The following is a 26,321-nucleotide window of genomic DNA, read 5'->3' on the forward strand; positions in this document are numbered from 1 at the left end:
TCATACGTGGCTTGGGACGAAATGACCTACGACTGGGCCATAGGCAAATGTCCTAGCATGTGCAGTGGCCATAAGAGTGTTTGATGGGCCATTATCAGTGTGTCCTGGGGGTTGCTCGACTTCTCACAGCTACGGACACCCCAAGTGTCTGAAGGAGGTGGCCTTGGTGCATGCCCATCCTAGCATGTGCTGCTCTTTGCTTCTGCTCCTGCTCCCTGAATAATTCCTTAGAATCTTAGAGCTTTGCCATCCTGGGGAATTTATAGAGTGCAAACAAGCTTAAATATTCTCAGGCTGGTTACTTATGCTGGCTGGGTCAGAGTGAGACTGTTTTGAAGATTTACAGAACAAGAAGTGCCTACAGAGTGATCTTTAAATGGAAAAGCTCAAAGTGAAGCAAAATTCGAGTGACTCAAAGTATAAAATAAAAGTCAGAATAAAAATCTCTAGGCCAGGGCATCACTGAACCGTTTTTACTATTGTGTATCAAGGGGCTTTATTGCTGAGTTTTAAGTAGCCAGCATTAAACAGAATCTGCAAGTTCGTGGCTATGTTGGATAGTAAGGAATTCATCTTTTCTGGTAATCAGATACTAGTGAAGATTACTGCTGTGAAACTTAATACATAAATCGGGAAACACAGGGAAGACTAGGATTTAGATCAGTTTGGTTTGGCTGGAGGCGTCTGGTTGCTTCTGCCTTTATCTAGATGATAGATAGGAGCTAGAAATGGAAGGTTCTGGCAGCCTGGCTGAGCTGAGGAAAGATGAATGAGCTTAGAAAGACAGACACCCTCTGATCACTTTTAAATGCTTTAGTCAAGTGTTCAAAAAAGTGTCTACTAGGTTATATCACTGGATATAATATTTTAATCCAGAATCTCAGCCATCGGGATTTGCGGCTGCTTGAAAAGGGACGTTTTCATGCCCTCAGAGATGACACTGACATTTGTAAAAACCCGTCCAGTCCATTCTATAGCTGGACAGAGCAGATTTCTGGCCGGTGGGCCTCACGGGACGCATGGAGGTTGTTTAGGGTTTGGGTCCTGACTGCAGGCACCTACCTTGAAGCCAGAGATAGATCAAGCCTGAGATAGAGCTCAGGGAGTGCTGGGGAAGTGGTCAGGGCGGGGAAGGGAGGCAAACATATGCAAGGGGTTTGAAAGGAAGTTGTTTCACAATGTTTATAGATTGGTATCTCAATGTTGTCTCAGCCATATCCGGCTGTTCCATAAATACTTTGCTAAGGTAGATTTTGGGTGCTGGACTAGCACCTTTATTTCAAGAGAGAGAAAGGTAAGACATGGCTGGGTGAGGGGCACATTTACCATTTTCTGTATGGTTTCCAGCAAAGCATACTCAGTAAAGACAAACTCCAGAATATTTACTCACTCAGTTCTGATCGAGTGTCTGATTATTTACAGCCTGTCTAAAGTTGCTGGGGTTCCCCAACTCTGGCTTTTGAATTATTAATATTTAACAACTCCATTTAATAAAAATTGTAGGGTCTGGACAGTCTCCTTTTGAGAACTATGTGCATATTAATGGCTTTCAAAAGACCGAGGCTTTTTGAGAGTTAGTCGAGGGAGGCAAATATACTGGGCTGGTAACCTTCGAAACGTATGATTTAGATAAATATTGGATTGAAGTAAAGCTAACGACTACCTTTGCCTGACATCTTACCAAAGGAGTTCATGGCCACTTAGTCCCCGAAGGGACGGACTGCAGGAATCAGTTGATTTCATGTATCAATAACTTTTTAGACTGGGAGGGACTGATATAGCGGTCAGTTTTTGATTTTACCAAGTAAGCGTACTCTTATCTAACATAATGGGAATTGATCATTGGCCAGTTTGGTTAAAAGAGATATATTCTTTCTCTAAATGCTTTATTTTGACTCAGAATATCTAAATCTATAGCAGTTTGCTAGTATTTTGGTGTAGACCTAAGCCTTTTTTCTTTTCCTTTTTCTTTCTTTCTTTCTTCTTAACAACAACAACATAACAACTTCTTAACAACAACAACAACTTTTCTTTTCAACAACAACAACAACTTCTCTCTCTCTCTCTCTCTCTCTCTCCTCTCTCTCTCTTTTCTTTCTTTTCTTTCTTTTCTCTCTCTCTCTCTCTCTCTCTCTCTCTCTCTCTTCTACTCTCCTTTCCTTTTTTTTTTTACTTGGTCTGTGGAAAGGAAGAAGCCCATTGCCTTTTTTGCATAAACTACACAATGTCGCATCTAGTTCCAGTTTCTCTAACATTGAGCAAGACACTCTGGACATTTATGAAGCAATCTGATTGCAAAACCCTTTTTCATTTTTATGTTTTTACTCCAGATATTTTATAGTTCTCCCACTTATTCCTAATATGAACAGCATTAAAAAAAAAAAATGACGGCATTTTTTTGAGTCTTTCCAAAGCATTCGATTTAGTTTTTGCAGAAATAATAGTTCTTTTTTTGTTTATACTCTTATTTCACTGGTCAATATCCTTTCTGTGTACATGCTTAATTGATTAGTTTATGGATGAATTAATGAAATGACGTCATTACAATTCATGTGTATAACCGGCCTAAACAAGTTTGGGCCCGAACACAGTTGATTCTTGTTAAACATGTACCTCAACGGGTGAAAGCAGAAAAAGGGGCCTTCCAGAGAAGAAGCTACGCATTGCCGTGGGCACAAAGTCAGTGTGTTTCACCAAGAGACTAAAGTGCACTGGTTGATCCAGAAAACTGGTTAAGATAGGGATTAAGAAAGTTTCTACTAAACTATCTGTCATGACCAGATTTTCATTAAAAAAAGACACTTGAGCACTCCAAGTCAGAATAGTAGGTAGTGTTTCCCAAGGAAGGACAGTTGGTAACTTTATGCCAATATGGGTTTGCGTCGTGTGTGCTTAAGCTCCTACAGATTGATTGATACTTTGTCACACACGGACTAAGGATTGGCAGCCATCGATCTTGTTCACACTGTTGTCTTGATGTGGATTCTCTCCACTACGTACCAGCTGGCGTAGTCTAGCATCCCCCTAAAGGCCTCTAGTAATCATATGCGTCTGGACGCTGACTCAAGTTGTCACCCATGAGGGCCCCATGACCCAGCCTCTGTTGAGAAAAGGGCCCTTTCAATCACTCAGATTCTCCCTGCCCATCACAAGCCCTTCGCCAAAGTAGTCCACTGTGACCTCAAGCTCACATGGTCCTGTCCCGAGGGTGCGGGGTTCTTGTGTTGAGAAAGGGTGACTGACTCACTGATTCTGCTGCAGGAAACTCTGAGGACGGGTTCAGAATTAAAGAAGGGGTAAGACCCTCTTCCTAAGGGTCAGAAACATTCTGAACCCTTGTGTGGTTGAAAAGCTACTCTTAGCAGAGTGAGGGAAAGTCTTCTGTTGTGTTCACTACAGGTCCCAGAATAAAAATTCTATCCTGGGGAGTTTCTGAAGCCTCCCACATCCCTCTCCATCGCCTTCCAAACCCAGATATCTCTAATCCTATCATTCATTAGCTTATTCGTTTTTTGTTTTAAGTTATAAAATATTTGATGCATACTATATGTTTATATAATGTGTATATATGTTATAAGGGGTAATGAAACAAACACCTATGTACTGGCCGCCACCCTACCGAAAAAAATGGAACATTACAAATACCACTGAAGCCACACAGCTCATTATTTGACATTTTTTCCTTCCAAAGAGGAATAGGTTTGCATAAGGTAGCTCTAGGGGTCCATCACAGCCCTTGACTGTGATGTTAATTAGTAAAGTCATCAGTTGAACTAGTGTGCATTATGCAGCATTCTGTACTTAACTGACAAGTCTGTGCAGCTCTTCCTACTTTAATATTATTTTTCTCCTCACCCCAAACCACACGCCAATGTCCAATTGCGCCTTCGTGTTATTTAACGGTCTGGTGATTGGTTTGTCACTCAGAGGCGTTGGAAGGAGTTGAAAGTTCAGACGACGTACTCATTTCGAAATTTCACATAGCCTTTCCAAGGTTAATAATCAGCCACAAAAGCAGAAGGACTAAATTTCAGAGGCCTGTAACATCATGCTGTCTGGCAGATGGCAAGTGAAAGCAGAACCAGGAGAGAAGAAAAGTATTTATCTTAAAATATAATGTCATGAGAACAGATGTGAGAGAAGGTGACGGTAAAGTGATACTGCCCTGGAATGGCCCTGGCACCCGTAAATCTTGGCTTGCTTTCCTGGGGCTGTTTTCCTACAGTTGGGTTTTGATGGAGGCAAATCCCCAGAGGATGATGTTGCTGAGCTCCTCTGCTCTTGAGACCCAATTAACGTCGACTCAGTGTGTCAGGCCTCCTTTCCAGTGGCATCTGAGCAGCCCTGGAGGCAGTCGTTTATTTATTTATTTTTGGAGGCAGAGTCTTGAATCTTCATTGTGAATGAATGTTCCCCCAAGGACATTGACTCTGTTTCAGTGTTTGTCCTGGGCCAGCCCGAGGTTGTCGCCAGGGCTGCCCTAGAATTTCAGGAGGTCTTTGTACAAAAATTATTAAAACTCTTAAGATGGCAACAGAAGAATAGGAAACCAATCCTGGGACCCTGTGCCACTGCCTAGGTGGCCCATGCATTTGTCTGGCAGGAGTTTGCTTTACTTATCATCTGCTTGCGTGTGGCCATGGCTGCTCGTGACTTACTCCCACTGGAAAAATCCAGGTGTTTTCACCAACTGACCCTGGTCGAAACGCGAGGAGGAAGAGTGTCCCCTCCTTCCAGCCTGAGCCTCACTTCCTGTGTCCTTGTCCCCTCCCCCAACATTGACCTCCTTCCTGGGTGATTATAAGTTAGGACACCTATTTCCTCCACAGGAAAGTCTACTCCCACCCAAAGGGGGAGGTCTGGCTCCACGATCCCAATGAGCCAATTGCTTTATAGGGTGACATCAATCCATTTCCTAAGTCCAGTTATTAATAACCTATGTCTGGTTATTTAGTCTTGAATGACATCATGTGTGGGATACAACTAGCCCAGTTTAGGTGCAAGAGTGATAAGTTCTTTTTCAGCCACTTCTCATTAAAGATTTAAAAATATTGGGATTCCAGTCTCCCCTGGGATTACCATGGGAACACCTGTTGGGTCGCACGACTAGCCTATGCTAACACCACTTCCATTTCCCTTGAAAATCACTCTCTTCGCTCTCGGCTTGGATGGGATTGACTCCACTTTTAGGGGTGGGCATGTGACCCATTTCAGTCCAATGAACATTGGATTTAGAACTGTAGTTGAAACCAGGAGTGTGAGGAAGCGACCCTGGAACTGCCGACGATCATGTGACCGCATGAGGAGAAGGCTACCTGTGCATAAGGCTGAGCCAGAGGAAGGAGTGACGAGAGACAGAGAGAGTGAGACTCATGCCCTTGTTTGAGTCCCCAGATCTAAGGGGGCGGCATCTACAGGCTGATGAATTCTCTTTTTTGCTTCAGACGGTTTAAGTTGGGTTTTGTCACCGACAATCAAAGGGCTCTGACCACAAGGGTTCCCCTTTTACCAGCAATAATGATGCTTGTGCTGCCTATGCTCAGGGCTATGGAAATCAAATGAGACCACTTATGCACAAGTGTTCTGCAGACTCTAGAGGGCTGTTTCAATAGAATGACCAAGGAAGTACAGTTGGCTAATGGCAGAGCCGGGACAAAAGCCCAGATTTTTCGATACCCCCAAGCTCTGTTTACTTTTGCTAATGAGCTGCCTCCTCCTCTAAGAAACTCAGTGGTAGGCAGAGCAGGTGGCAGACGGGACAGGGGGTGAAGAGAGCAGGGGATGGACTAGACAGAAAGTGGACAGGACAAGTGGCAGACAAGACAGGGACAAATAAGGCAGGTGATAGAACAGGCAGGTGGTTGTCAGGGGTTTTTCTCTGTGGCCTCCTCATGTGTCTGCAGTACTGTCCTGTGGTCTGGAGGAGACCTGGCTCTTGGTGTAGAGGAGTGAGGATCCTGGAGGGCGTGAGCTCAGAGATCACCTGGCCCTTCACCTCCATCTTTTCCAAGCCTCTCTGCATGTGCCAACCAGTCATCCCCAGAGGTCAGGGCCCCGGTGTTCTGAGTTTGACTGGACGTTTTTTGCTCATGTCTTTGGAGATGTTCAGGGAGTGGGGCACTGGCTTTGCTTCTCTGTATCTGACTGCCACGCTTGGGCCAGGGCTTTGCTCTCGACACTTCTCAGAAGTGCATTGGGGAACCACGCTTTTTTCTTGGACATGGACTTGAAAGGATCCCTGTCTTAGGAGCCTAGAGCCATTCTAACCTTCAGAGGTAGGGCCCCCGCCTGGACCTGTGGATTTTGCAGCCTTTCTGATTAGTCACTGTGTCTGGACCCAGAACATGGCAGACAGGGATAGAGAGCTGCAAGCATCAAACCTGGTACCTATGGGCCCACTTCCCACCATGTGAGTCGAGAGGTTCCTGACCTTTAAGAAGTCATCATGGGCACTGATGTCCATGTGTCACATCGGGCTGAAGCCAATGTGGCCTGAGTCATCTTTTTGTGCCAGCCCACTGACCCACAGAGCCTGCCAGACTCAGCTCCTTGGGGGTGGAGAAGAGACCCTGTTCTTGGGTGCTCAGGCGCCCAACAGAAGTTCACTGAATCAATTCTCTACCAGGAATGTTTGATTTCAAGGGGGGTATGTGCAATGGGGCAGTGGTGGAATATAAGGAAATGGCCCCAATCACCGTTTTTTCCCTTTCATATTTCTCTCTCCTGAAACCTAAATCCCCAAGGACCTGACACAGGCACAGATGTGAGGTAGAGATGTGAGATGACAACTCTAGATGTGACTGATGGAGGCTCATAAGGAGGAAGCACCCCTCCCCCTCTTTCCTCCCTCCCCATACCCAAGGTCAGTTTAGGACATTCTCAGGCTCAAAGGGAAGTGGTTCCTAAAAGAGTGAAGGAAATTGGAGATCTGGGGAGAATGGGTGCCTGTCCAACCTGGGTCACAGTTAAATACAGTGGGGAAAGGCAGAGGCCTGGGTGGAGAGGACCCGGGGGGTAGAAGAATGGGGTACAACCATAGGAGTTATAGACTGAGGCTGTCACCATTCTATTGTTGCCAACCAATATCAGCCTGAGTTCATTAAATATCCAAACTCTCCAAGTCTCTTTTTTTTCTAGATTTCATGCTTAGCAAACAATCCCCTGATTATAATGTGGCTTGGCGTCTAGGGCAATGCATCAGGCTTGTGAGTTTGATTGACACGAGCCTACATGGAAAGATGGATCTACTCCTGAGTAAGTAAATCCAGGTCTTTGATCCTACAGAGCTGGGGGCCACACACCGGACTAACGTAATGACAATCTGTGACCCTCTTGGCAAAGCCCTTTGTCTTCTCCTGATTCTATGCCTTGGCATCTCAAGCACGCTGGGGTTTTAATCTGGGCTCTCCCACTTATTAGCTGGATGGCCTTAGGCAAGTTTCTTAATGACTCTCTGCCTCAGTTTACTCATCTGTAAAATGAGATGAAAATAGGGTTGTTGATATAAAGTGCTTAGAACAGTGCCTGGCATGTAAGTGCCACATAAGAATCTGCCATTATTCTTTGAATTCCCACAGTACTTACCTGCTGTGACCTTGGACAAATAATTTTAGTTTATCTCCATCTGGCCTCCATTTCCCATTTTATAATATAGAATTAATAACAACATCTACTGGAAAAAGCATGTGGTAAGTGTAAAGTGTCATAGCATATATTAAAGTTTTCTATAAGCTGTAAAATTCTCCACAAATGAACCATGTATTTATTGTCATCATTTATTATTAGTAATTATTAGTTTCACTGGGTCTCTCTAGATTACAGTGTAGAGATGATTTTTAATACTTCTCAGTTTGTAACCTAATGAAACTTGAGAAGGGGACCTGGAGGAGGGAGATGAATCTGGATAAAGATGAATGTTTGTCTTTTTTGGTCTGACTTATTTCACTTAGCGTAATACCTTAATCAATATATTGTACACCTGAACTAATACAATAATATTGTTGTATACCGACTATATTTAAATTTTAAAAAAGGATGCAAGTTTTGGACTGCCCCCCTACTGAGGGAGGAAGTTCCTGAGGGGCTGCAGGGGGCATCTGCCTCACCTGGGCTGAGTCGACACCTGCAGGTTCATTCCCTCCCAAAGGCTAAGGGCTTCTCAGTGTGAGATTGGGAGGGGCTGGAAGAAGCAGGTGCTATCAGCTCCTGACTGTCCCCTGGGGGTTTTGCTCTGATAAATGGCAGCTCTGCTTTTTAATAAGTAGAGTTGCTGGGCAGTGGTATGGGTAGAAAATTCGAATGGTAGAGGGAGGATGAGGAGGAAAGAAGAGGTTTGCTTTACCTTTAAAACAACAAAAGATAAGGAGGGACAGAGAGCAAGAACATGTTATCACTGGCCCTGCCTATACCTTCCTTGTGAGAGGAGGGGTGTGTGTGTGTGTGTTTGTGTGTGTGTGTGTGTGTGTGTGTGTGTGTGTGTGTTTGTGGTGTTGATGGCAGCCAGGGGCAGAGGAGTAGAAAGCAAGAGGAAATGTGAGCTTAAACACAACTTGGTTCAAGACATCTAAAAGCATATCAGTGGCATTTGCAGAAGCACAAATTGTTAAATTGCATCCCCACGTGGATGGGTAAAAGCTGTTTGTTAATGAGCAGAAATGCAAATCAGAGGGCGGGAGCAGACTTTGGTATCAAGGTCAGGAAAATAGGAATCACTTGCTAGGGAGGTTCTTGAGCTCTGCTCCTTTCAACAATTAAATTATTTTCACTGCACCGCTTTGGACATTGCTACCTTCAGGAACAGGGCGAGGTCTGGAGAGGCTTTAAGTGGTGCAGTGAGCTAGGGATTAAGACATCCAGATCTGTCGTTTGCTGCAGGTTTGGAGCTCTCTCATTTGGCCCCAGAAAACCTCCTCCAGTTGGCAGGTGGGAGGGAGGATGGTCAAGGGCTGCTCCCAGCTGGGAAAGGACATTGCCTGAGTGCTCTGCAAGTTAGCAAAGGAGCTGAGATCTCCATTCTCACTTGCAGTCTCCAGGGACAGCTTCTCTTGCCTGAGAAGGGGAGGATGGAAACAAGGAGCATGCTGGGATAAATTTAGAGCCACTTCAAATGTCCATTCCACAATTCCCCAGCCTGGTGCTCACCTCTGGATGTTTACTTCTAGCAAGGCTGGGTTTCCTGACCTGAAAATGAAGGAAGTCAGAGCCCTTCCCCAGAACAGCTTATAAGAGGAAACATGAGTACACAAACATTAGTGAGTTTCAGATCTTTTTCTCACGAAAGTTCCCAGGGACTCTAAATTAGAGGGACGAGTGCTTGGAGAGGGAAGCCTGAAGAGTTCGGAAAATGACTTTGAGATGTTGGACTGAATCACCACCATTTCCTGCTAAGGTTGTCCAAGAGAACCAGCCAGCACCACACCCCACACCAGCTGTCTGCCCTGGGTGCTGGGCGTGACCCACAAATCAGCAATCATCATGTGTGATGCAACTCACACTTCATTTATTTATCCAAAAGTCTCCAGAGCAAGCAAGAGAGGAAAACAAGGTAACGCAAACATTCTACAGGGAGTGGGACAGATCACTTTTTTTTTTTTGGCTTTCTTGTTTCTTCCTGAGCTGAGGATGGAAATCTGGCAAGAATTGAACTAGTCCTCTCATTTTGGTTTTATATACATTTTTCTTTAAACACAAACAAACGAGCAAACAAACCACTCACGGTATTGACATGTGATAGACTCACTTTGAAAGTCAAATCTCTTCACCTCTAGGGTTTAGATTTTCCTGTAGAATCAGAGTTTTTGACCGTAAATTTGTGTTCCATTAACATCATTTAATTGAAAAAAAAGAGAGAGAGAGAGAGAGAGAGAGAGGAGAAAAAAAGAAGCTCCTGAAGGATAAAGAATGGTAGAGAGAGACGGAATTGAGCATATGGCCCTTTGCGGGGTTGATTTGTTTTCTGGGAAGGAAAATGCCATTGAATCCAGAGGCTTCTCTAGGATCAGCGGGCGACAGCCCTGTGGGGGAGGGCAGTTGGCTGGTGTGTGAAACTCTGTCTCACCTGGATATTAACTCTCAATCAGAGGCCATGAGAGAGAAGGGGTCTGGCCTCAAAGTAAGGTCAAAGCGACTGTTTCTCAGTTATTTCACGGTATTGTCCTTTACCTTCCTTAGGGAACTTCTGAGACTACACAGTATTAGGGCAATTCGTGTGCATGTCTTATAGGCCATGAGCTTATCGAAGGTGGGAACAATTTTTTGGGTGTGTGTGTGTGTGTTCCTTATAATGCTTGGCAAAGTTTCTTACACTCTGGAAATGCTCAGTAGATATGTTTGCTGAAGGACTAGAGGAGGCACATGGACGAATGAGGGATGTGGAAACTACAAGACGAGTAGTAGAAGAGGGAAGTGAAGGACAAATGCCAGAGAGGAAGGGGAGTAGTAGCCTTTCTGGTGTTAGAGCAGAGTCAGGAAATGGAAATTGCTTGTGGAACAGAGACCTTTGTTCCTTATCTCCCCGGTAATTCCATTTATTCGAACGAGGACCAAGCCCTGGATGAATGGATGGACGGACAGTCGACATCTTTCTGTCCCCTGGTTGCTGGTCTTTCTGAGATGCGATGGAGGAGACTGACTTAGTAATTGTTCTCCCCTCTTGGCATGTGGGTGCTCATTAGAGCACCGGTGAGGGTGAATCAGGAAGGAAGCTCTTGAACGGAAGTCCCTTTGTCCTGATTCCCTAACATCTGGAGCAAAAACTGTCCCTTTTCTATGCTTCATGTTCCAGAACTCACAGTCAGACCCTGGCACAGCAAGAACCCAACACATGGGCTGTTCCTGAGCCCTTAACTCCCATTGCTGCCCTGGATGGCGCTTGAGACTGTCCTGGCAGAAGAGAGGGCTGGGAGACCTCTGAGGAAAAGAGCAGCAAAGTTGTTCCCATGTTTTAAATTATTTAGTTGCATAAAATATTCAGATTTGTGAGCACAACAGCAACTCTATTTAAAAACTCCAAGCATGTGATAGATGAGCTGAGTGTTTCCCAGCATTCTCAGCTTCCAGCCCACACTCCAGGAATATTCTGAGTTACTCAGACTCATTTGGGTCAGCATCCAACTCTTGGGGCTAGCTGAAGTGTAAGTGCCATCCAAGGCTGATGATATTTGACATGTTTTTCATGTAAGTGAATTTTAAGGAGAGATTTCATTGTATCACATATTTCCCCTCCCAGAGAAAGGAAATATTCAACTTGTGAAGTCAGGGTGGGGATGTTCCCACAGGAGTCATGACCTTTGTATAAGTGGGTGTGTGAGCTTGATCCTATGGGACCATGCCTGTGAAATGTGTGTGTATGTGTGTGTGTGTGTGTGTGCGCTCGTGCGTGTGCATGTGTTAATGTGTATGGAGCTGCTGTTCTTTCTCACAAAGCTTCATCATTTTAAGTGAGGCCCATCGTGATATCTATTGAAGCTGCTCTGGAGGCTGAGATGTGTGCCCTTAAGACAACCACTATTTAGTAAATGCCAGAGAAACAAACAAACAAATAATATTACATTAGCTAACATCTTCACTCAAAAACAATAATCCAAGTATTATTATTTCTATTTTATAGATAAAGGCTCACAGATGTTGTTCAAAGTCATGTCATGGTCCGCCTGATTCCAAGCCTGGAGTTTCTTTTCATAGGACTATCTAACATAAAACCTGTCAAAGTTCCCTGTCAAAACATTAAATCCCCGCCTCCATAATGGTTACCCCTGGGGAGGAAAAGGGGGAGAGTATGCGTGGAGTTTCTGGGAAGCTGGCAAGGTTCTAGCTCTTCATTTTGGTAGTGGTTGCACAGAGGTGCTCACTTTGTGATAATCCATCAAGGTATACATGTATGATTTGGGCTTTTCTTGTGTTTGTTATACTTCAATAAAATGTTTACTTAAAAAAATCCTTCTTTCCAGCAACTAACATTAAAGAGAAGTCTGCATCCCGTGGCCAATGTATTCTAATGAATCAGCAGGAATTCCTTGGTCTCTACTATACAGCAAACTTAAAAATAAGACAAATATGTTGATACTCTGCCTCTTTACAAATAAATTTTTAAGTGGATCACAATAAAAAGTCATGAACAATAATAAAATAACATTAGGAGGAAGTGATCAGCATTATATGGAAAGGAAAACTTTCTACACACACATGTCACTCCGCTGGGTACCACAAAAGGCTTAAGCTACCTTCTGCTCTCAACATGCTCACAACCAAGCTGAAAAACTGATAATTTATTAGCAGTAAGCAGATATTTGTCTTCAAATATAGTAGAACTTATAGGAAGAGGCTCTCTCCCAATTTGGTGATCAATAAACCTAAAGGAAGTGAAAGTTCTCATGGGCTATATCCTACATTTCGTGTGTCAATAATTGAGGTAGGAATGACCACACTTGATTAATAATTTGAAAACTTTGACCTCCAAGTCTTAAATAATTCATCTTATCTTTATAAGATGGTTTAAACTGGAGAGGCCCATATATCGAGTCGCTGGAATGCTTTTGTAATTGATTTGTAATTATGTTCCTTTGCTCGATTCACAACCTCAAAACACGCAGATCTAATACTAGTTAACTTCAAACTGTAATGGTTTTAAAACTTCCAGACTGGGGCAGTTGTTACAAATTTTTCTCGTCTGCTGTCACCTAGGGGTTCAGAGACCTGGAGAAGTCACATGGACTCTTCAAAAGTACAGACCTGCTTCCTCCAGTAGTTGATCTTCTTTCATTTGGGTCAGAAATAGCCAGCATGACACAGGGCTGTGCATCTGAAACTTTAATGTGCATATTTATTTCCTAGGGATCTTGGTAAGTTACAGATATTTGGATGCAGCAGATCTGGGGTGGAGCCTGAGATTTCACATTTCTAACAAGCCCAGGTAATGCTAATGCTGCTGATGTACGGACCACACTTGTATAGAAAAAAGAATGTTAGACTTGGAGTTGTAATTCTTGGCTTTTAGTACCAGCTCTGCTGTTTTCTACCTTGTTTTCTTGGACAAGTCACTTTGCCTCTTTGAACTTCAGTTTCCTCAAATATAAACCATGTAACAAGGGAAGAGGGTGAATCAGATTATTTCAAAGCTCGTATTTACAGAATTTTCAGAGCGATATTTTGGTCTAAAACCCCCCAAGTATAAGACAATGCACAGCCACTCAGGGGACTAACAAACTGACATTAGCAAAGTAGAAAATGTAAGGGCCAAATTAAGGACAGCAGAGAAAGGATCGAGGAACAATAATGACTTCTTATGGCAAATATAAGGTTCTATTTCTTTCAAAGCAATAGATTTTGGATTACAAAGTGATGCTTAGAGCCAGGCTGCTACTTTCCCCAACAATCACTTCAAGAGGAGACCTACATTACTGAGGACTGAGTTGCATAAGAAACTTGAATGAGGGAAGCAACGAATGAGTGAGAAATAAGCAAACGCTTTTAGGAGGCTGTGAGCGAATCAAGGCTGGAGGGCAGCTTTCTGGAGTCACGAGGGAGTATCATTTGAAAACAACAGTTTATTTCTGCTGCGGATCATCTCTATCTCTAATTTTAGCCAATTTGACCAGGAATTCAGGTCTTTGACCACAACTACCAGACCTAATGGGATTGGAGCTTGAATGAGAGGACAAACACAGCTTCCCACAAGGGTTACATAGGGTAAGAGGCAGAAGGGAGTGAATGAGAAAGAGACACAGGTGATATAAATGAATGAACGAAGCTCCTGACAATCTGATTCTCTGGAGGCGGACTCTCCCCCAGTTCGCGCGTCTGTTTTGAGCAATAAACAGGATCAAACAGAAAGAGTTCCCCAGGCTCACAGATATGGGCTCGTTTCTTTTCAAGTCCCAAAGCCAAGTCAGGGGAACTGAGAGAACACCTGGTGACGGCGCCTTCTCCCAGCATCGGGATGGGGGTGGGGGACTAGAGGAAATCTTACCTTATGCAGGACGTGCTCATTGAAGTCAGGGCCAGCTCCCCCCTGATAGGAGTCGAATCTCTGCAGGTCCATGCCCGGCTTGGAGCTCGTCGCTTCCCTCTCTCCCAGGGTTCTGCGTCAGCGCTCCCAGAAGCTCCGTCTCGGCTCCTCCGGGTGCGGCAGCCTCTGGTCTGAGCTCTGTGTGCCGGGCCGGATCCAGGTTCAGCACTGGACAGCTCCCCGCAGCGGCCGCTCCCCTCCACGACCGCAGCGTTTCAGCACCAAGGACAGCGACACCGACCATATCCCCCGAGGCCAGAGTTCTGAGATCCTATCCGCTCTGAGTCTCTTGCCTTGTGATTCCAGGACACAAGATTTCTGTCTAGTCAGTGGGCTGTGCGTATCTCATTCAGCTACTAGTCTCCGGAGGCTCCAGTGACACGGCTGCATTCTCAGGGCATTGCGGTCCCGGGAGCTCACGGTTCCTGATTTTCAGTGAACGAGTGTCCCTGTCACAACACATAGCTCAGCTCTCCTCCGCCTTTGCAGAGGCGAAGTCCCGCTGCGCTGGCACCGCTTCTCTTTTCTCCCTGGACAGTTCCCTCCAGTATGTATGAGACAAACAGCGATTTCATGCCTGAGATTGATAGATGATGGGCTTTAGCGGTCCCTGAAGTCTCTGAAATATTTTGCAAAATTCTACTTAACTTAATTTTCCTAGGTAGAGGGCCCAGAGCTTAAATTATACTCTCTAGGATACATAGAACCCCCAAAAGTTAAGAATAATTGACTTGAGAGAGGCAGAATGATGTTGTTTAAGAGCACGGGCTCCAGGGTTCAAATCTTGGCTCTGAAAATTATTAGTTCTGTAACTTTGGACAAGTTTCTTAATGTCCTCTTAGTGTCTACAAAATGGAGATAATAATAGTACCTACTTCACTGTGTTGTTCTGAGGATTTAATGAGTTAATTCATGTAAAAAGCCTAGAATAATGCTTGACATATATTAGGGACTCAAAAAATGTTAGTCTGTTCTATGGGCAAAGGGATGGGGAGCTCTGGCTACTCCCCTAAACACCAGACAAATTCTGCTGCTGGGATCACCAGTTTTAAGGGTGGCATTGCCAGCAGGACTAGGAGAGCATGAGGCTGACTGCCTTGGGAATTTGGGGCTGAGAATGTGACCTCAGAAGTTATCTTCATATAATGACCCTGGTAGGCAGCTATCTCACTAGACACAAGTCCTATCACCACAACCATTGGAGTCAATATTAATAGGGTTTCAAGGGCACATTTCACCCCTGGGTTTCAATTCCTTTTTGGCTATTCTCTGGAATTCCTTAGACACCTATAAAATAGGTAGAGCAATGTATGCCTACCTCATCTGGGCTTTTATGAATAGTAAATGAGACAATTATGTGAAAATATTTCTTTTCTTTTAAACCATGAAGCAAATTTCATTTATAAGGTGATATTATTACTAGAATCTCTATACGATACTTGACAAATATTCATTAAATGAACAAAACCAGGGAAACAGTATGTTTATATCGTTATGTGTATGACATTTTTGCTAGGCCTGTAGCTGGGGTTCTTAACCTGAGGTGAATAGATGGACTTTAGGGGAACTGTGAAACATTGAAATTGGTAACAAAGGTTTTGCTTATGTGCATTTTCTTCTGGGATAGAAGTCTCATAAATTTCATTACATTTTCAAATTCGTCTATTCAAAAAAGGTTAAGGACCAATAGCTTAGGAGAAACTCTCATCAGAACTTTCTCCTGAGCTTCCCCACCATCCCTGATTGTTATAGATAAGAAGGTTCCAGAGGCCACGTTCCTGGGAAGGGTCACCACTTCTCAGGGTCTATTTCTGAGATCTGAAGATTCAGAAAAGTGATTTCATCCATTCCCTTGAGGGTTATAGAGAGCACACGGCAAGTCTCAACCAATCTGCAGTTGATGTTGGAAGACTTGCTTGAGAAATGATGTTTAAGCTGCTGGAGAAAGAGTGATTACCAGTCATGTGAAGGTGGTGGTGGTGGTGGTGGCGTGATGGTGGGGGTGGGGTGGGGGGTGGTGGTGAGGTGGCAAAGCAATGAGCATATGCAAAACTTAATGGTGGCAAGGCTGGCTGCAGTTGAGACAGGAAAAAGAGAGGGACAGTGAGAGAAAAGTTTAGAGATGTAGGTAAGAACCGGATCATGAAGGCCATGTCGAGTTTTGGACTTTATTCTAAGAGCAATGTGAAGCTATTAAAGAACTTTCAGTGGGGAAGTGGCAAGTGACATAGCAAGATCTGGGTTTTAAAGACACTGCGCTGGCTGCTGTGTGGATTAAGAGCCAGGAATAAATGTGTTCATCTTTTTCTTATTGATTTATAAAACCTTTTTACAGAGTAAGGACATTAATTCTTTATGTCATAAATACTGCTTTATATTCTATAGATTGTTTTTTTAATGATTAACTTTATTAATGCTTTTATTAAACTATATTAAAGTTTTTAATCTTTAAGTCTGGGATGAGCATTAGTAGGAATTAACCAGCAGAGGATATCAGAAAGCATATTGTTGAGAAGACAATTAAAGTAAAGGAAAATAGATATTCTTTAGAGAATGTGTCATTAAAATGTGACCCAGTCATCAGCACTGTTGAGTTATATGGGTTCATTTATAGCTTTCCCTTTCTATTTATGGTTTATAATCCACATTTTTGTCTTACTGGTAGGTTATGTCCTCCCTGAGAAATTAATCTCTATCAGCATCCCCCTGATATGTGGGATTCTTTTACATTTTTATATAGATGATTTCAGTCCTTTGACAATCACTTTTGGTGGGTTCCATTTCCATATCTGTTATGATGGAAACTAACCAGGTTAAAGATCTTTTTTTTTTTTCCAGTGCATTTGGAAAAATTCAATCAAAGTAATAAATGTAATAGTCAAGAAATAAAATGGCATAGAAGGGCGTATACAACATTTTCTCCCCACCTCTGGCCCTTCTCCTCTTAGACAATTACTTTTTAGCTTTTCCTGTATTTAGTTCTTATAACGCCAATTTTTGTTTTTATCAACTACAGATACTTCTGTTGACTTGTATCCGTATATTCCGTCTGCTCATTCTTCTCCATATAGGTATGCACTCTTTTCTGCTCTCTGTCAGCTCTGCAATTTCATGTAACACAATTGAACCTCTATTTCTTGCTTCATTAACTGTAGATCGTATCTTTCTATGTCTCAAGATGTGAGATGAAGAGTTTCACTATCCTTCCTTTCACTTCTCTTCCCCTTTTATTTCCTTACTATTATCATTTGTACATTTGTCACAACTATGAACCAAATATCTATATGTTATTATTAACTAAAATCCATACTTTATATTTCCTCGATTTTTATCTAATGTTCTTATTCTGTTCCAGGACTCAACCCAGGATATCACATTACATTTCATTGTTAAGTTTCTATAGGCTTCATAAGACAATAAAAATTTCTCAAACTTTCTTTGTTTTTCATGCTCTTAAGAGTTTTGAGTAGCATTAGTGCGGTATTTTGTAAAATGTCCTTCAATTTGGATTTGTTTGATGCTTTTCTCATGGTTAGACCAGAGTTATGTATTTTTTTTGAGAGGAAGACCACAGATGTAAAATGTCATTATCAACACATCATATCAAGAGGATGAGTTATCAGCATAACATCCCTGTTGATGTTAATCTGGGTCACCTGACTAAGGTAGTGTTTGTCAGGTTTATCCGCTGACATTTATCTCCTCTTCGACGTCCTTCTATTTTTTTTTTTTTTTTTTGAGTACTCCTTTCTTTCTGGAATGAGGATCTCAGGGTTTTAGCTCTAGGGTTATCTGATATATTCCTGCCCTAGCCTTGGAATCAGTCCTTTCTCCGAGGATCCCTGGCTCCTACTATTGGAGAACGAGATTAAAAACCAAGATCTGCGGGGGCACGGTTAGGTGTACTTTTACGTTTAAAGTTTCTCAACTGATATATCACGTTTTACATGTAATCATAGTTCTATGATAGGTAACTACAATCTTCTGTAATTTTTTATAGGTTTATTCCAAAATTTGAACCCCTTCTCAAACTCCCAGTATTTGAACTACTGTAATTAGGCAAACACAGTTTACTTGCAGAGCCGAATAGCACATTATGGTTATGTTTCCATTTCATTTTCAAAGACTTATAATATCCATCTAAAAAGATTATTCTTTTTAAAAAATAAAAATCCCATTGGTAAAATAATACTTTGTTTTAATCTGTACTCTGCCATTTTATATATTTGTTTTTCTCTCTCACGTTTCCGATGGCTTTTGTTCTTCCTTGTTGGGAAAAGAGACACATGCTTCTTCATTATAGCTCTCATATCTTCCATCTTTTTTACTTTGCTTTTTCCTTGGTATTCATTTCATTCCTTTCTTGAATCTCAGTGACTTCCTGTTCTAATACGGACTGGTTTCTTTATATTAAATAATGACTTTCTTATATTTCCTCCCTACCAAGTTTCTAATTGCTTTTAAAAATTGAATTCTGAGCCTTTATCATATGCTCAAGGCTCATTTTCCAACTTCATATATAATAGCTCATAAACCACCGTGTTGTAGAACTTAATTTTCCTGCTCCAATCTGACTGATTGCTTTCTGGGGTTGCTGCATAGCTGTAACCCTGTTGTGTTTAGTTCTATATCCATGGGCTTCGGTATTTCTCATGGTTCATACCTTCCTCTTTCTGGATTTACTCCCTCGTGAACTTGGTTTATTTATCTTGATTAACCCTCATGAGTAAGTATTTGAGGAAGTTACTCTAGAATGTACTCAAATAACTTCTTTAAAAAGGGGGCATGAGAAGTGAACTTTCTGAGTCTTTGTATATCTGAAAATGTGTTTGTTCTACTTTTACTCAATTTCAGCTGGATTTGGAATTCCAGCTTGAAGACTCTTTCCCCCAAGTTTGAAGACATTACTTCATCTTCTTCTAATACACTCACAGCAGTTAGAACTGCTAATTGGAAGTGTTGCTAATAGGAAGTCTATTGCCAGACTAAGTTCTTAGCTTTGAGAATGGCTTCTTTTATTATTGTTATTAATATTAATAATATTATTATTGTTATTAATAATAATAATCACAATAATAATATTATTATTTTTGCTTTGGCAGCTTTTAGAATCTTGTCTTGATCTATGATTTTCTGAAATTTCACATTAATTTAGCTAACTGTATACTTTTTACATCTATCATGCTGAGTACTCAGTAGCTCTTTCAGTTTGGAGGTGCATGTCTCCTTTATTCTCTGGAAAATTCTCTTGATTTAACTTTTTTCCCCCTTAATTATTACTATGTTTTCCCCCGAAGATCCCAGGTAGTGAGATGTTGCATTGAATTGTTTTCTTGGATTGTTCCTTTTGCTATTTAAAAAAAAAATCTCTTTGTCTTTTGTTTTATGAACTAGGCTATTTCCTAAACCTTACCTTCAAATCCTTACAATGCATTTAAAAGTTTTAGCAACCTTCCTTTCGATTTCTTAGGATTAATTTTTTTTTGTTCTTAGTTAAAGTTTTAGTTATGGCAAAATACACATAACAGAAAACTACCATCTTAATTTTTAAATGTATAGTTCGGTGGTGTTGAGTACATTCACAATGTTGTGCAACCAATCTCCTGAACTCTTCATCGTGTAAAACTGAAACTCTGTACCCACTAAACAACAATTCCACATCGCCCTCTCTCCATCTCTTGGTAACCACCATTCCTCTTTCAGTTTCTATGAATTCAACTATCGTAGGTAACTCATATAAGTGGAATCATACAGTATTTGTCTTTTTGTGACTGGCTTGTTTCATTTAACATAACGTCCTCAAGCTTCATCCATGTAGTAGCATATGTCAGAACTTCCTTCCTTTTAAAGGCTGAATATTAATCCACTGTGTGTATATACCACTTTTTATTCATCCATTGATAGGCATTGGGTTGCTTCCACCTTTTGGCTGTTATGAATAATGATACTATGAACATGGCCAATATACAAATATCTCTTTGAGAGCTTGCTTCAAATTTTCTTGGGTATATGCCCAGAAGTGAAATTGCTGAATCATATGGTAATTCTTTTTCTAATTTTTTGAGGAACGACTATGCTCAATTTCTTTTTATACCTTTGTTTGTGGATGTACAGTTGACCCTTGAACAACATGTGTTTGAACTGCACGTGGCCACTTATACATGGTTTAATACACACACACACACACACACACACGAGTTGCCCTCCGTATCCCTGGGTTTTGTATCTGCAGATTCAACCTACTGCGAATCAAAAACAGTATTTTCCATTTGTGGTTGAGAACCCACAGATCCGAAGGGCCGACTGCACGCATTTTTCTATGCCATTTTATATAAGGGATTTGAGCATCCTTGGGTTTTGGTATCTGTGGGGGGTCCTGGAACCAATCCTCCATGGATATAGAGGAATGACTGTGGTTAAATTAACTGTGCAGGGTTTGATGCTCTTAACTCTTATGTGTTCAAGTGTCAACTGTAGTATCTTTCCACATCTCTCCGCCTATTTAAAAATTTCTCTTTTGTTCTTCAAATTATCTCTGCTTTGTTTAGGATCAAACATATCTGTATATATTGGTGTTTTTTTGCTGTACATTTTTATTTCAGATTTCATACTCTTTCTATATCTGTTTGTCACAACTAGTAGACTGTCAGCTCTTCAGTCTACTAGGTGTGACAAACAGGTATATACTATTTTGATTCTGAAAATTTGAGTTGACTCTCATTTGGGGATTAAGTGGCAGTTTCACTTTGGGTTCCTAAGGAAATAATCTATAAACCACAGTAAAACATGTGAAACAAGAGAACTGCTGAATTCAATGGACTTTAAGAAAATATCCAGAATAAACTCTATGAAGATTTAATGCTACAAAATCTTGTGAAATAAGTAGATGGGATGGCCTTCCTTGCATTAAAGATCTAGCAGCATCCCTCCTCTAGTAAAGGGCTTGGCACTGCTTGCACGGCCAGGCTCTGGGCTCCGGTGTGAGTGAGAAATGCACTGTATGGAAGGAACAGCCTGTTCATGCAGCCTGTCCCCTTCCTCCCCCAAAGCTTGGATGGGGGTGGAGGTTATGAATCATATTGACCTAAAAATAAACAATGGTGCTGTCTCCTTCCCTGAGACAGAGGAGAAGATTGTTCATTCATTCAATCATTTATTCACTCACTTATTCATTTGTAGATTGTTCATTTATTCACTTATTTATCCACTCACTTATTCATTCATTAATTCATTCATTTATTCACTCACTGTGCTAGATGCTGGGGATAAATAGACAAAAGAGCCACAGTTCCTGACTCTGAAGAGCTGGCAGTCTACTAGGTGTGACAAACAGATATAGAAATAGCATGACTTGTGACAAGGGCCATGGTGGAATGTCAGGGAGACAGTATGATACAGCAGTTCAAGAGCACTGGAGCCAGTAGACACGGGTCTGAATCTTGGCTCTGCCGTTTCTCATCTGTGTGACTTGATCTATTGTTTCACTTTGATAACCTTCACTTTCCTCGTTCATAGGGTTGTCGTGAGGATTAAATAAAATAAGGCATGGGGAGTACTCATCCCAGTGCCTGGTATATACTGAGTGCTCAGTATGGGGAGTTGTTATTGTAAATAATATGGGGAGTGCATGTCTGGAGAAGAGGGTGACCAATTCTCTCTACTGGAGGTGAAGAAGAAGGTGGAAGTCATGGAGGGCTTCATGCAGGAAGAGGCCACCAAGCACCAACTCTCTCTTCCTGAGAAAGACCCCCAAATGGTGTCTTCCCCTGTCCTAGTACCCCAAGTAATCACATTTTTAACAACTAACAAAAACATCCGGCAAAGAAGATTCTTTATAAGGCCACCCAGGCCACTTTTTCTGATACCAGACTTCTGCTGCTTTGTCATCTCTTATTTTCTTTATGGAGTGCTTTCTGGGAGATACAACGATGAATAATGAACAAATGGACCTTTAGGATGACTTCTGTGTGCCAGACTCTTTGGCATGTATTATTTAATATAAGCTTACCCAATAACCCTCTAGAGGAGGCTGCTCTTCTTCCTGTTTTATAGAAGGCTCTAAGTTCTAATTTTTCCTGCCACTCGGTCAGGATCGGGGGAGGAGACGCTAAGGGGCCTGCCTCTCCGGAGGTAGAGAAGCGCCTGGTGGTCTCGCCACATCTGCTCCAACACCCCCATTCTTGACACATACATGGGAACACCACAAAGCACTGGCGCTTCTCTTGCTTGGAACCTAGGGCAGTATGACAGCCCTCAAGGGCTCGGACTCCCTGAACCTGTGGCCTTTCTGATGGTTATCAATACCGGAACACTCTCTTATCTCACACACAGGCCAGCAGCTGCAGACCAAGGGACAAACTAAGCAGGAAGCCTCCTCTACTGAGGTCAAAGCTCTTTGCAACTCGCTGTCTCCTCCTCGTGGACATTTGTCCCCAACAGGGTCTCAGAAGCTGTGTTGGTTATTGGAGAAACTAAGTTCAGCAGTCCCAAGGAGATGGGAAGCCCAAACAAAACAATAGAGCCAGTGAAGTTTATCTGTACTTCTCTCAGCCACCCTTTCTGCTTTATCTTTTCCCTTGTGTCACTTAGCCCTCTTTCCACAGATGAAATATTCTTTTAGTAAGAGAAGATAGCAACCATTTTCCTCTTACTATGATTTTAAGTGCCCATATCATCTTTTAGGAATGGATTTGTTTTTTAAGCTTCATATCTGCCTGAATACTAAAAAAATGATTCTTTTTCCATAGTCAGCAGCAGGTGTGTGCACATGGGTGTGTGGGTGCATGTGTGCCTCACTGTGTGGGAGGCATAATATTTTTGAGGACCTTTCTTTGCTAAAATCATGCTGCATTTGGCCATGACCCTCCCCCAGGCTGGCCTTCTGATCTAGCTGGCCACCTGCTTGCAGAGATTAGTGGATTCAATTTTAGGTATTTTCCAGAAGAGGCAGAAGGTACTCTTTGTAATTTTCTCCTCAAGGCACATAACTGAACATCAAAACTGGGAACTGGAGATTCAATCCCTCATTCCAAGCAATGATAATTCAAGGATGTCAAGTCATTTATTAGTCTATTAACCTAAATTTTTAAAAAAATTGGACCTCAGACTGCACAGAGTTGGGATAATCAAAATAATTGAGTTCTGACACATTCATCATTTGTTCATGAACAGTTCACTTTCTTTCTTTCATTCATTAATCCGTTCATTCATTGAAATGCAATAAGAACCTGTCAATCCAAAGCAAAAACAATAATCTTGACAGAAATAGGAGGATAGCTGTTGTTTCCCTCTCCGTACTATTTTGAAGAAGAACAGACAGTATTTCTCAGCAGAATGCAAATATGGAAAAGATTGCTAGTTAACCCCCAAATATCTGCTCTTTGTTTCACAGCAACAGAAGTTCCAGCTGGGTACGTGGCTGGGAGGTTAAACATCACATTTCCCAGCCTCCCTTATAGCTAGGTGTAGTCTCATCACCAAGTTATGGCCATTTATACTTTTGGCATGAATCTCTATTTTGGGGAATGAGCTTCCCAGCAGCACAGCTGCAGCTGAATGTGGACCCTGGTCAGGAAGGTGTGTGCTGACAGCAGCGCCCCCGCCCCCGTCCCCCGCCCCCTCCCTCCAAGTAGAGTGCTTATAGTCAAAGGGGTCAGGTAGAGCAGAATCTGCAGTGAGGGGTTAGAAGCCAGGGAGGTGATGGGAGACCCAGAATCCCAATGCTTTTATGGGAGCACTCCCTGACCCTGCTTTGAGATTTTATTCTGGTTTTTATTCCCGTCCAAAGGGCCGTGAGCAAGATTCACAGGAAACAGTGGAAAGAAGAAACACCTGAGTCTGGGATGGGTTAGGAAGGAGCCAAGGATCATCTACTACTCTTAGCAAGCACACCCAATGTTTCACTCTGGACTTGGGGTTGAGAGGCCAGAGTTCCAGTCTTTACTTTGCCTCTACTTTACTGGGCAAGACATGTCATTTTTTTGAGTCTAAGTTTCCTCATTTCTCAAATTAGATTTGGAGTAGGGTAAGAAGGATATTTACAATACATTTTATATTTGTAACACCTTTATAGTCCATGTTCATTATCATTTTTACTTCTCTTAACATTTATTTCAAAGGAGACACGTATTATTGGTCCCATTTGATAGATACCTAGTAAAAGTAAGAGTTAGCACTATCACTGAGGTCTTTTTCCACTCAGAGATCCTTCCAGTGGGAAAATTCTGGCTTTTCCTACCACTGTGTAATAGGGTGCTCTTAAACACCCACTTTGTGCAGGGAGCTAGGCTATGAAGGGGCTTCTACATGGTATAGAGTCATGTGTCACCTCCCCCACTAGATGGTTAACTCCTTGAGAGCAATGCACATATGCCAGCTTCTTCGTTGCCTCCCTCAAAACACCCCAAACTGTGCCTTATCCTCTGGATAAATAATGATTAAATAAAGATGCAATGATGAGGCACAGGAAACAAGCGCTCTTGGTATGTGTTGAGAATTGACCCTGGACCCAGAACTTGGCTCGGGCTATAGAGAAGGATTCTCGGGCATTTTTGTTTATCACGAAAGCCCTGAATTTGTTTACACACTTATCTCCAGAGATGCTCTCAGCCTCATAAGACACAGTCATCAATCAACATTTAGTCTCCAGATACTTCCCTGTGCCAGACATAACAGGATGCACTTTATTAGCCTCTTAATTTAGTTTATGTTTCAGGTAGAAGCCAGACAAGAAAGATTTCCTCTATCAATACCCACTCTACTTCTTTTTGGAAAAACAACTCTCAATTCAAAAATAAGCGTAATTGAGGATCATCTTCTTGGAAGTGGAAGGATACTAAGAAATCAGCTGGTCCAAGGAAAATGGTCTTGATGAAAAAAGGGGACAATTGTATAATAAGATCTCAATTTCAGAAAATAATATACATTCGGAGAAGTATTGTTACCAGAACACTCACAGTAAGGTAATGAGATTGTGGTGATTTTTATTTTCTCAGTTTTCTGGATCTCGCAAAATTTCTATAGTGAATATATATTGTATTTCAACCAGGAAACAAAGATTAGGGGGAAAAAAGAAAATCTCTTTCTTAAGCTGAGTGGGGGGCACACAGGTGTGCATTTTATTATTATTATTATTATTATTATTATTTTATCATTTACTTATACAACCTATAAGTACCTTTGTATAAAATATTTAACATTCTAAATTTTTTTCAGTTGTAGAACCTGTTGTTTAAATAAAATTTAATCTAGAAACTGGCTTAACCGAAGCCGGGGGTTATCTGGAGGTTACCCTAACATATATCTATCCTAGAGAATGTTCTGTGTGCACTTCAGAAGATTGTATACTCTGCTGCTGTTGGATGTAATGCTTTAATTCTATCCGTTAGCTTCATTTGGTCTAATGTATGGTTCAAGGCTAATGTTTCCTTGTTGATTTTCTGTCTGAATGATCTACCCAGGCTGAAAGCGGGGTGTTGGAGTCCTCCACTATTATCGTATTGTTTTCTTTTTCCCCCTTGAAATCTCTTAGTGTTTGCTTATTATACTTAGGTCCTCTGATGTTGGGTGCATATATATTTACGATTGTTCTATCTTCTTGATGAATTGACCCTTTATCATTATATAATGACCTTCTTTGTCTCTTGTTATATTTTTTAACATAACGTCAATTTTTTCTGATATAAGTATACCTACCTCTGTTTTCTTTTGGTTTTCGCTTGCATGGAATATCTTTTCCATCCCTTCACTTGGAGCCTATACATGTTCTTAAAGCTGGAATGAATCTCTTGTAAGCAGTGTATCGTTGGGTCTTGTTTTTATTATTTTATATTTTTAATCCATCCATCCATTCTGTGCCTTTTGATTGGAGAATTTAATCCATTTATATTTAGAGTAATTATTGATATGTAACGACTTACTAATACTATGTCACTAACTGCTTTCTGGCTGTCCTGTAGTTCCATTGTTCATTTTTTCCCCTCTCTTTCTGCCTGTCTTTGTGAGTTGGTGATTTTCCCTGGTGGTATGCTCTAATTCTCCTCTCTTTATCTTTTGCGAACCTACTAGAGTTTTATGCTTTGTGGTTACCTTGGAGCTTTCATAAAACATCTTGTAGATAAAACAGTCCATTTTAAGCTGGAAGCAATTTAACTGATCACAAACCAAAGCTTTACCCTTTCTGTCCCTCCTTTTATGTATTTGATGTCACACTACCTGTTTTTATCTTGTATGTTTGTTAAAAATTATAGTAGTTATAGTTATTTTTAATACTCTTTTTTCTTTAAAATTTATAGTATCTAACAACACTATATTTACC

At 41.6% G+C, this 26,321-nt stretch overlaps 1 protein-coding gene across 5 annotated transcripts in view; it reads left to right on the forward strand.

The window, feature by feature from the left end:
* CD300E (CD300e molecule) overlaps positions 1-26,321 on the forward strand; it is a 54,014-nt gene that overhangs the window by 1,376 nt on the left and 26,317 nt on the right. For 4 of the 5 annotated variants that reach the window (XM_039859665.1, XM_039859664.1, XM_039859666.1 and 1 more), the window contains one exon: positions 6,744-7,254. In XM_039859665.1, coding sequence (XP_039715599.1) covers positions 7,143-7,254 — 112 coding nt within the window. In that variant the 5' untranslated portion in view covers positions 6,744-7,142. The remainder of the gene's footprint in view (positions 1-6,743; positions 7,255-26,321) is intronic. The other variant, XM_039859663.1, reaches the window with a different exon arrangement.

This window comes from Pteropus medius, unplaced genomic scaffold (genome assembly GCF_902729225.1).
Source record: "Pteropus medius unplaced genomic scaffold, Ma_sr-lr_union100, whole genome shotgun sequence".
In the NCBI taxonomy this organism is placed as follows: Eukaryota; Metazoa; Chordata; class Mammalia; order Chiroptera; family Pteropodidae; genus Pteropus; species Pteropus medius.